The sequence below is a fragment of the Toxorhynchites rutilus genome, chromosome 2 (assembly GCF_029784135.1).
Source record: "Toxorhynchites rutilus septentrionalis strain SRP chromosome 2, ASM2978413v1, whole genome shotgun sequence".
Taxonomy (NCBI): domain Eukaryota; kingdom Metazoa; phylum Arthropoda; class Insecta; order Diptera; family Culicidae; genus Toxorhynchites; species Toxorhynchites rutilus.
In genome coordinates this window covers 61,311,083-61,323,767 of record NC_073745.1, presented here as the reverse complement: position 1 = coordinate 61,323,767, position 12,685 = coordinate 61,311,083, and the positions used below count along the sequence as shown (strand labels likewise).

Here is a 12,685-nt window from a genome sequence, read left to right as displayed (position 1 = left end):
ATATTGGAATTTAATCAGAAAATCTTCTGTAGTCAGCAGCACCTACCCCGTTTTGTGTTGAGAGATACAAGAATGTTTGAAAAATAGTTGAAAATGTTGCATACTTCGTTGTTGTTTTCAGATTCCTTACCATCATGAATGAGGCTAATTTGGGATTCTTCTTTGGAACGTCCTAAAATGGAATTTATTTTTTTCCACATTATAGATTGGTTCGTGTAGTGCAACATTTGTTCGAAGTATGCTTTTTTACATTCCCATTTTTCAGCCCATGTTTTTTTTTTCTCAATACGTGATTTAGCTCATAGGTGGGAATCATTAGGTCGTCTTTTAAATTTCATTAGATATCTATTTTTAATTTTTGTCAAATTACATAGATCGTAGGTCATCCAAGGGCAATAATTACCCTTAGTATTGATCTCGATAGAGATGGTTCTGCAACATTCTGAAAGCATGGAGTTGTATGTCGACGAGATATTTGTAAGACACTCGTCAGCGTTTCCTCCGCAGGTTACTATATTTAACACTAGAAAGACCGAAACCTAGTGTATACCTATGCTGCCCAAAAGCAGTCAAAATGAACAGCTACTAGAACAGCTACTCTTTTATTTAGACCGCTTTTATATACTGTAAGAAAACAATTCTCTGATTTACATAACAGAGTTGAATGAAAAACAAGACATGTTATCTTCCGTTTGATAAGCTGATTTGGATAGTTTTTGTTTCCTCTAATGGTTCATCAACTAGAATGGTTTTTTTCTGTTAATAATTTTGTCGCGAGTGACATACTAGAGAAAATTGGTCGTGATATTTCTTGAACATCTTGTAAATGGCTTGACAAGTTTCAGAACAACGTGTTCACTGAGAAGCATGATTTTTCCCCAAATAATAAAAACCATTCAAAACATTCATTTCAATTGTATGCCAAGTTTATTGAGTTTATTATGCATATACTGTGAAAATCTGCATCTGTTTTTTGTCGAAAATAATTGCTCGTCAACTGTAATATTTTGCCCTGGTTGATAGCAAGCTTGACTATTCTCAATATTTTCAAAGCTCCACAAGTATATAAAATCCCAATAAATGCACATATTTCAGATAATTCTGTTGTTCAATCATTCCTCAAAATTCAGCAGTCTACATTTGTGCATTGTTGACGTAGAACTATGTCTTTCAGGAAGGGTGCCAAATCAGAAAACAGGTCACGTTTTTATGAAATAATGTTAACGTTAATAACCATTTTCACTGTGAACGAATTCTCATGATTTGCATCCCAATCGAATCGGAAATTCTCTAAGATTTGTTTGATATGCTGTACATTACAATTCGCTAATCTATGAACGGTCTAAATTCATGAAAACTGGGAGGACTTCCTTTTTTTCCCATACATTTGTTCTGCCGATTTGTGTGCTAACCCTACCCGTATTTCGAATGCTTATAACTCGAACATTTCCTAACAGATCGGAAAGATGTTTGCAGCAATTGATAGGAACTAGTTCTACGCGTCTATCACAATTAATAAAATGTTATTTTTCATGAGATGAACAATTGAATAACTGTAAAATGTCAAGCTTTATCTAAACGCCCTAACTGCAAAGTTTTAATTGGTCCGATTTACGGTTTCCCCAACACAGACTTCAAAATCGATGTGCCTGGGGGAATCCGCTTTGTCAAAATATACAAGTTGGGGGTATTTTTTTCCCAATGAGCTGTGTTTTTTTTCCTAACAAGGACTTCAAAGTTAATGTGCCTGGGGAATCCGCTTTGAAATTACATGCAAGTTGGGGGTATTTTTTGGTGTTGAGTAATTTTGTTCTTGTGTAGACCGGAATATGTTTCCCTAAAACGTACTTTTAAACTGAGAAGCCTGGGAAAATAGCCATTTCAGATACCAGAGGTGAATGAACTTTCGCGGTTCGAGAACTACGTGAACATGAGATGTGCAATAATTGAAATGTAAAATACAATGATCGTTTGACAATTTTCCCGTTCACATATTTTGGTAGTCTTATCAAACTCATATCAAACTTTAAAGGATGTTCAATTCATTTGTAACGAAGAACATAATCTATTACAAAAAATTCTATGCATTCTAAAATATTATTCGGAGTGGTAAATAGGGGTACCGTTTGGTCGCAGTTAAAAATCAGGACACCTGTCACAGCTACGATTAGGACCAACTCTTTGTCATTCTTTGAGATATAGATACAAAAACCACGTTGTATGTGATTTGCATTTCAAGAGACTTTTTTCGATTCCATTTATTTAACGTATTTCTCGAACGTTCCATGCGGTGAAAAAAAAATACTCCGGAGATAATGGCGCAGGAATTTTGTTTTCACGGTTTCTGAATTCCGAAGTATAAACCATGGATTTGAAGCTGTTTAAAGTGCATCATGGTATGATATGCAAGAGCTGCTTATGCAGCCTAAATCCTCTAAGCGGATGGATTTGACTTCTATACCACATAGTTCAGCATGGATTTGGAAGTGGGTGCCAATTGAGTATTCTTGCATGGTTTCGGTGTTCGGATATGCTTTTCAAAATCAGATTTACTCGTGATGGTTCATTGTAGATTTCAAACTTCTGTTTCAACATAATATTAAAATGTACATACCGCTATTAGTCGACACATATGAATCACACATGCATCATTTAGCCACATAAACTTCAAGTCCTTCTGTAAAACAACGGTACTTCCCGTGCAAGCCGTCGATAATGCCATTGACATGACATTTGACATTTAAAAAAAAATCAAAAATCAATATCGAGACAAAACACAAAAACAGCACCTTGGTGGATGGAATGAAAACTCTGAATCGAAGCATATGAATAATGCAACAGTCATTTTATACGCGTTCGCGAAATTATAATCATAAATAAAAACATATTATTAAAAGCAGAATACGCTGAAAAAAATATGATTCGTCAACAAAATTGATTTTTCTATGAACATCAGGACAAATGCTAGAATATGAAAAATAAATCAAGACGCCCCAAAAGGATCTCAAAATCAGGACATGTTCTGCTAAATCAGGACAGATGGTATCTCTAGAGGTAAACAAGTAGATTGCATAATATAATTGCGTAGTTCTACGTCGAAATACGCGGTCGTGTCCTAGATACAACCCCTTACAATTTTTTTTTTGATATGCTATACATTACAATTCGCTAATCTCTAAACGGTTTAAATTCATGAAAACTGGAAGAACTTTCTTTTTTCCCATACATTTGTCTTGCCGATTTGTGTGCTAACCCTACCCGTACTTTGAATGCTTATAACTCGAACATTTCTTAACAGATCGCAAAGATGTTTGTATCAATTAATAGTAAATATTTCTACACGTCTATTACAATTAACAAAATGTTATTTTTCATGAGATGAACAATTGAATAACTGTAAAATGTCAAGCGTTATCTAAACGCCCTAACTGCCAAGATTTGATTGGCCCGATTTACGGTTTCCCCAACACAGACTTCAAAATCGATGTACCTGTGGAAATCCGCTCTGCAAATACGCATGCAAGTTGGGGGTATTTTTTTTCCCACCAAGCTGTGTTTCCCTAACACAGAATCACAGAATCAAAATCAATGTGCCTGGGGGAATCCGCTTTACAAATACGTGCAAGTCGGGGGTATTTTTTGGTGTTGAGTACTTTTGTACTCGCTTGTCGTTTTGCAAACCGAAATATGTTTCCTTAAAACGTACTTTTAAACTGAGAAGCCTGAGAAAATCGTCATTTCAGATACTAGAGGTGCAATAATTTCAGAGGGAAATGTAAAATACAATGATCTTTTGACAATTCTCCCGTTCACATATTTTGGTAGTCCTAGGCATCTTATCAAACGTAAACGGAAGTTCATCAAATTTATTTATAACCAAGAACATAATCTATTACAAAAATTTCGATGCATTCTAAAACGATATTCGAAGTGGTAAACAAGAGGATTGCATAATATAATTGTGTAGTTCTACGTCGAAAATATGCGGTCGTGTCCTAGATACAACCCCTTACAATTTTTTTATATACTTCATAATATTGTTATCCATTTTCAACGAGATAAGACCATCTGCCTTAATGCTCGTTTTTGCGTTACCTGTTTGCCCTTTCACACCCTTGAAAATACAAATAGAGATGGTAACCTTCCAAGAACACCAGTTTCGTCAAATTTTGCCCACACAGTACCATCGACAACTGTTCCGGTCATCTGGAATGTGTTTTCTGTTTCTTCATCAGAGTCTGCGCTGCTTAGCACCCTACACGCTTTCCCGCATATATTGAAGACATTTTCATTTTCATCATTGGTTATCGACTCCTCATCATTATCTTCAGTGTCAGATGTTTCACTTTGAATACAATCTGCCTCATCTCCACATGATAGCTCACAATTTATTTCATCTGATTCTACAGTACATCGAAGCAGTCTTCACTTATGTTCGTTTACTTTTTCAATAACTCATTTTTATTCGACATTCATTTCCTGCCTAAACCTCAAAAGAAATAAAATAAAACACTTGTTAGAACAAATATTACTGCATAAAAATTCGAATAACAATATTTGTGACAATTTATTATATACTTGTATGTTATCATGTAACGGTAATCGAAAAAAATTAAAACTGCCTTCCAATACAATGCCGAAACTAGTCATATACGAAACTTACTGAATTCAGTAATAAAAGTCATTTTATTATTTAAAATTCCTCAAGCAGTTAAAATGACTGCTTTTGGGCTATATAGGTATAACACATCTATATCTCCGGAAATGAAGGAGGAGGGAGGCAACTACAATTACTAATGAACACAGTTATATGTTGTGTAAAAAGTCACAACATTCTAAAAAACGGTGCCATTATATACATAACAGCTTTCCTAATTGAAATTGAAAAGCAGTCAAAATGACTTACTTGGGCAATCTAGTGTTAAGAAATTGGAAAACCATGTGTCCAGTTTATTGATTTGTTGTGATTTACAACATAAGTGAATTCATAACTCGTAATTGAAAGTCAACAACCACGGATGAATGCAATTTATAACGGACGCCATTATTTAACAATCCATCAATTTATTAGCACATTAGCATTAGAACCGGATTATACACTGCGTTTCACAACTATAGAACCACTCATTTTTTCTGAGTTTCCAGATATGTGTAAGAAGTCGGATGAATTGGTCCCGAAAGTATGTTCGTGGACGGATAAATAATCCAACTACTAATAAGCGATGCAACGTGCATTTAATTCTTCGTAATCTCATTTGAGTACGAGTATTTAAAAACTGCTGTAAAATTAGGTGTCCTACAATTGAACCCGAGGCGCTGTCTGAACGACACTGTTTCAAGGCTTTAAAACTAGGAACCCATTTTCTCACGTTTTTCACAGCAATTGAGGACTTCTCAGGCTTGTTTGAGCGCACACACATTCACTCACAATAAAAACCCTCGCTATTACCTAAAAAGCCAAGTATCACAGCGGCCGAAAACAGTGAAAGTGGCATAAAAAGAGCACGCTACCGACGACCACCCTGAAGGGGCTTCCGGCTCTCATCAGGGAATCAGCTGTAATTGTTTGGAATAAATGGATTACTTCTGCTCCGGCTGGCAGCAGGAGGGGGCCTTGTGATTTATACTCGTTGGTTTTTCGCTTTTTCGGTAGTTTAAAGGTTAAATGCTCGAGAACTTGCCTTCAGTAGTTTTCTGCTGCCCACGATATCCCACCCACAGTGCAGTTTAGGTTGTGGCTTGCTTCCCTAGTTCCAACAGGTTTCCCGTTTTCCCGGTAGTGTAGCATTTTCTGTTAAACTGTTGTTTTCATTTTCTCAATGCATTTTTCGAGTGCTGTTCGGTACATGGGCATTCATTTTTCCCATCTTTTCCCCCTTTTTGGTAGAGAATTCCCGCAACGTTTTCCGCTATTCATTTTTCACTCGTATCTTAGAAACTTTCTAAGCTCTCCAACTGTCTCCCTCCGGAGCTATCCTGTTTAGAAAACTTTCTCTCTTCTATTGCCACCGTTTGCTTTTTCTTTTTCTTCTCACCTAAAATGTAGAGATGTGTGCAGATCCTGAAATCGTCGCGCCAAATCAGCATGACGGTCCGGGCGCCCCCGTCGGCAGGGGCCTCCATGATCAACTCTACGGCACCCCTGCACGGCTTCGGACCGCCCCCGAGCGTTGTGGGGAGTACTAGTCGGCTGGCAGCTGCCGTCGCTGACCCGCTGGGGAGTGTCTCACTGGTTGGCGTTGGACCAGGCTCCGCCGTTGGACCCGTGGTGACGGGAGGAGGTCCGGTCGGAGTGTACCCACCACCACCGAACAGGCAAACGTGCTCCTGGATGGACCGCCAGGGACGACCCGCTTCGCCACCGTATGAATATGGTGGCCGCCGGCCGGAACGAAGGGATCGGTGAGTACTAGAATTCCTGTCCCAACTCTCGACAAAGCGATGGTGTTTGGGCAGAGGGTGGCCATTACTCATTCCACTGATTCCACAAAGCAAATCATTCGGCACACGTATGATTTATTCAGAACATTAACTTCCCTCCCAGAAAACTGCATAAAATAATCCAAAACGTGTTCCCTGCGGAAAAACAATAATTCTATTGACACCGAAATGTGGTATGTTGGGGCACCTCGGCCCATGGACTTCCCACATGTGGCAGTCGGTGATTTTCTATTCAGATCATGCTTACCAACCAGGAGCTGCACCGGTTCAACAAAGCATAGCGGCCTCCGCACATCCCCCTCGGAGCGGCATGAGCCCGTGCCTTAAGCCCATCCATCTTCGATGCGCTGCAACTGCAGTGAATATAAATTTACGACCCTATCTGTGTGCTCAGCCCCATTCCTCTATTTTATTTTATTTTTTTGCTTTCTTTGCTTGCAGAGTTCGAAGGGTAGACCTGCTGATAGAACCTGGCCAATCTCTGGGGCTGATGATCCGGGGTGGCGTGGAGTACGGGTTAGGAATTTTTATTACCGGCGTCGACAAGGACAGCGTTGCGGATCGGGCGGGACTGATGGTAAGGATGAAGATATATAATATCATCTATATCAACAAACACACCCACACATATTAGCGCTGTAATCTCCATTCGATGGACGTAAATTTGAATCGTCGGAAAATTCATCGAAAGGGTCATAACTTTGCTGCCCCTGCTGCTGGGAGGTTTAGTTTGATTGGTGGCTATAATCTTCAATATCGATTCGGGGTTGAATGGTTTTTATTCGCAGTTCCGGCAGTAAACCTCGTAATAACAAATTTCAATCGAAAACGGCGGAAGCAATGCTAAAGATTTTCATTCCATTCCCATCTTTTCTCTCCCTCTCCCTCTTCTCCGCCACTGAAGGTCGGCGATCAAATCCTAGAAGTGAACAACCAATCCTTCATGGAAGTAACCCATGATGAGGCGGTTAGTCAGTTCAAGTTCCACAAGCGGATGTCGCTGCTGGTGCGGGACGTCGGGAAAGTGCCACACTCGTGTACCACCGTTGAACCAGAACCGTGGGATGCCTACAGTCCAACCGGAGTGAGGTAAGTTTCAAATTCAAGCATCCTGTGTGTTTTTATTGCTTCGTGGTTTTTCTTGCTCCTCGCAATTATTTTGAGAGAGTTTGTAAGTTATTGAGTTTGTTACTAAGAAGTTTGTTCTTTTTTTTCATCGGTATAATATAACATTTATGCCATTTATGATTGGGGATGCTCCCGTGGCCGAGTGGTTGGTGTCACACATTATCATGCCGGGGTTTAGGGTTCAATTCCCGTTCTTGCCGGGGGATTTTTCCTAAAAGAAATTTCTTTCGACATGCACTGAGGTCACGCATATTGTAGAGCTTGCCACTCCAGAATACATTCAAGAATTCATGATTGGCTTCATTCATCAATAGAGAATTTCCAGTGTGGGTGCTTTAAAGAACCTATGTTCAGAGCATTGTTGTTTCACGAATTACTTTATTTATTTATTTATTTATTTTGCAAACCACTAAATATGCTGCCCAAATATTACACTGAAATTTAACTATATCTTATTCTATTCAGATAGTCTTTGAGCATTGACCTTGACATGGTTACTTCAATTATTTCACTGTGTTCGTTACAGAGGCTCATCATACGATTAATAGGACTATATTTGGCATAATTCGTTCTTCGGTAATCTATGTAGAAAATGTTAGGGTTTCTCAGGTGTCTAATCGGTGCGTAAAAATTTAGGTTTCCTAATATTTCTTCTGAGTCCACTCGTTGTGATATGATATCAATAATAAATATAATCATGGCAGAGTTCCGACGTTCTTTTAGGCTTTTAATATTGATTAGCATACAGCGTGCTTCATATGGAGGGAGATGATATGAAGACCAGCCTAGTTTACGAAGTGCAAATAATAAAAACTGTATTTGTACAGATTCAATTTTGTCTTCGTGTGAAGTTATATAGGGGGACCATACAATACTAAAGTATGCGAAAATTGATCTGACATATGTTATATACAATGTCTTTATTGTGTACGGATCGTGGAAATGATAACTAAAGCGTTTAATGAAGCTCAACATATTATTTGCTCTATGGATGATTGTATTAGGCTGTCAAAAAAGTCCTGCGGTATTTTTTTTGAATTTTCATTTGTTCATAAAATTAGTTACAATCATCTGTTTTAAGTCAAATATGCGCCGTTTTGTTCGATGACTTGTTCCCAACGAGATGCCAACTTCATAATACCCCTGTTATAGAAGCTCGCTTTCTTATTGGCAAAAAACTCGGATAGCCAATTTTCACAGGCCTCTTTTGTGGCTAACTTCTGACTACCTAGCTCGTTCGCCATGGACAAAAACAGGTGGTAGTCACTTGGTGCAAGGTCCGGACTATACGGCGGATGCAAAAGAACCTCCCATCCGAGCTCCCGGAGCTTCTGGCGCGTCACCAAAGTGGTGTGTGGCCTGGCGTTGTCCTGATGGAAGACAATGCGGCCTCTGTTTATCAAAGATGGCCTCTTCTTCATGAGTGCTACCTTCAAGCGGTCCAGTTGTTGGCAGTACAGGTCCGAATTGAGCGTTTGGCTATAGGGAAGCAGCTCATAATAGATTATTCCTTGACAATCCCACCAAACACACAGCAGAACCTTCCTGGCCGTTAATGAGGACTTGGCCACCGTCTGAGCCGCTTCAGCGGGCTTCGACCACGACCGTTTGCGCTTCACGTTGTCGTAAGTGACCCACTTTTCATCGCCAGTCACCATCCGCTTTAGAAACGGGTCGATTTGTTGCGATTCACATGCGTCGATACGGTCAAAGATGTTTTTTTGCGTCAACGTGTGTGGCACCCATACATCGAGCTTCTTTGTGAATCCAAGCTTCTTCAAATGGTTAATAACGGTTTGATGACTTATCCCCAGCTCTTGGCCGATGCTACGGCTGCTACTATGCCGGTCTTTCTCGGCTAATTCAGCGATTTTGTCGCAATTTTCGACGACAGGCCTTCCGGAGCGTGGCGCATCTTCGACGACCTCTACACCAGAACGAAAACGTTGAAACTATCGTTGTGCGGTGGAAATGGAAACTGTATCGGGTCCATAAACTGCACAAATTTTATTGGCAGCTTGAGATGCATTTTTGCCTTTGTCATAGTAGTACTGTAAAATATGTATTTTGCTCCATATTTGCGACACTATAACTCACGAACGACTTAACCAAACAAAACACTGTCAAGGACTATATTATAGCGCGCAAAATACCTTTCAACAAGCTATAGTATGACTCGATACAATGAATACAACTAGAACTACGCGCTTACAACGACACCTCGCGGAAATACCGCAGGACTTTTTTGACAGCCTAATATTATAATGATCAACGATGGTTAGTTTCGAATCTATGACCACGCCTGAGTTTCTTACTCGTTGACATCTGTTGATGGGTTGATTTCCCAGCTTAACACCATAGTTCAAGTGTGCTCTTCTTCTTGTAAAAGTCATCAAAGTGCATTTCCTAACATTGAGCTGTAATAAACTCTTAGTGCACCATTTATAAAATATGTCAACTTCATTTTTGAATGTTTGAGAGTCTTCTTCATTCTTTATTTCCATATACAGTTTCATATCATCTGCGTAGATAAGTGCCTTAACACTGTTAAGAAAAACGCAAACGTCATTAACAAATAAAATGAACAAAGGCGGCCCCAAATGAGAGCCTTGAGGAACTCCGGAGGTAACAAATATTGATTTTGAAATTTTCCCATTAAATCTTGCCATTGGCGTGCGGTCAGTCAAATATGATTCTAGCCATTTCAATAGCTTGACTTCTATCCCTTTTTTCTGAAGTTTTAGAAGGAATAAGGGTATATCAACACGATCGAAAGCCTTACTAAAGTCAGTGTATAGAGCTTCAACTTGATTACCATTATCCATTGCCTTCAAATCCATTGCAAATATCTATAAATATAGAATATTCGATAGCTGTATGAAAAGCTTCATTCTTCCAAAGTGGAGTTAATGATTCAGTCACACAAAAATCTTCGGTAATATATGTCAACAAGAAATCCAAGAAGCATTTTTGGTGCAAAGGAAGATAAAATATTTTCAGCAACTTCAAAGAATTTTTCATAACAACTAATTTGAGTACGATCATGGGGGAAGTAAACAGATGCAAATATATGTATCTCTCCCGCAATAAGTGCTCTGACCCATACTTGCTCAAACTCGTCGAATTTTGTTGTTGGAATATGTTCTGAATTTATTAATGAATTAATAGCAATGAGGACGCCGCCTCCCGATTTTTTATGGGATTTGTGAAGATTACGGTCATCTCTGAAGACATTAAAAAGATTTCCGAATACAAATGAAACACAAATTTCTGCATTACTCGGAAATTAATCAAGCAAACGAAACCAAAGTTGGCATGTGGAGGTTTCAGAGTACAATAAATGTTTTTATGGTAGTTAGACACTCCTTCACCCTCTCTAAGGGTGGGTTTAGACTAGGGATATATTCATGTGAAGAAATATGATGCGATTTATAGAAATCGCATCAATCGTTTACACAAGCGTGAACTTCTATAATGAATATATTCATATTTTCGGTGAATTTATTCACCTGAAGTAGAACTGCATCCAACTTTAGTGATTTCTCACCAGTGAGTAATTCACAAGCGTTTACATATGTTGAATTTATTCAAGTTATATATACCTCGAAAAGTGTATCATATTTATTCTCACCCGTTTACACCTATTTTCAGGTGAATAAATCCATCTATAGCTATAGATCTCCCTAGTGTAAACCCGCCATAAGAAGGGGCTGCCATACAAATGAATCTCAAATTTCTGAATTACTCGGGAATTAATCAAGCAAACAATTACATATTGACAAGCGTTGTTAGTCCATTTGATGTTTGCGCTAACGAAATTGTTCTTCGTTCGAAAGTGGAAATGGATTTTAATGTGACAGAACGCACTCATATATCGTCTTCTATCTATATAAATAAAAATTGATCGCCGAAAACTCGAGAAAGAAATTGTCCGATTTACGGCTGTCTTTATTCTATCATATTTTCTATATCAAACATTTATTCCATGTAACGGAGAGCCAAGTTATTTGCAAGTGGTTGAAAAATCTTGAGCGAGGGTAGTGTCTGAAAATAATCTGATATTATAATGACGAGTTTTGGTAGAAGTACTAGGAATTTTATAGTAAAAGGTAATTTTAAAGGGTAGTTTAGAAGATCAATCAATGAACAGTTCTGCGATTGGACCCATGATCGTGCGCTTAATAAGAAAACGTGGATGTGATCAAGAAAAATCAATTTTTGGCGGGACGAAGTTTGCCGGGTCAGCTAGTGGATGAATAATTTTAACGGAAATCTTCTACAACATTTACTGCTCATTAATGTTGTTGAAAATCTTCAATTCATTGTATGTTGATGAATGTTTTGTAGTTGCTCTCCGTGATTGACCTGTACCAGTGAAATTGCACAAAGAACACACTGAATGACGCTTGGGAGTAGCAAATCATTCTCATTGTGCATAACGACACCGGCCACGTCCTCACAGTCACCAGGGGAAGGGAAGGAATGTTAGTATGAAATTCGTGACAGAAGGGTTGTCTCTATAGCGCGGTTCTTTTGTGATTATCATGTTGTAACGTAGTGTTAAACCCTCAAACTGGCAGCTTGCGACTAGCGCCATCTCAACGTCGACGGGAAAGTTGCATAAGTTCGTTTTTGAGTCATTCCAATCTCCACTCAATCTTCCCTGCGATGTTTACGTTGAACGGAAATGCGAACCTACGGAACAAAAAAATAGAGAGGAGGACAATGCAGTGGGAAAGGGAGAAAGTTTGGAGAAAAAGAGAGAAGGGGAGGTCGAAAAGAAAAGATTGAAAAGCCAAGCACTTTTGTGGGGAGCGCCAAAGCCGTGAGTGGGGAGAGTTTGAAGCGCGTGACGGAAGTAAAGAGAGGTGGCCGCGTAGAAAAAAACGAAGGTCCGGGTCAGTGTGTCCGGGGTGTCCGTGCGTGTGATAGTGGGGAGTGTTACCCGAGTGAGTTGTGGGAGAGTATCCCACCCGACCAGGAGGACCGAGCTCAAGGACGCAGTGTCAGTTTCTCCGAGTTTCCTTCAACTCGGAGCCGCAACATTCGGTGACTGGCAGTCTCTACCAGAGTGCCGTGAGTAACCCTTATTCAGAAGTGATCAACAAAAGCTCTA

General features: G+C 39.3%; 1 protein-coding gene across 9 annotated transcripts in view; it reads left to right on the top strand.

Moving 5' to 3' along the window:
- LOC129771049 (whirlin) overlaps positions 1-12,685 on the top strand; it is a 550,739-nt gene that overhangs the window by 271,979 nt on the left and 266,075 nt on the right. For 8 of the 9 annotated variants that reach the window (XM_055774327.1, XM_055774325.1, XM_055774333.1 and 5 more), the window contains 3 exons: positions 6,047-6,402; positions 6,883-7,018; positions 7,346-7,530. In XM_055774327.1, the coding sequence (XP_055630302.1) occupies positions 6,047-6,402; positions 6,883-7,018; positions 7,346-7,530 (677 nt within the window). The remainder of the gene's footprint in view (positions 1-6,046; positions 6,403-6,882; positions 7,019-7,345; positions 7,531-12,685) is intronic. The other variant, XM_055774328.1, reaches the window with a different exon arrangement.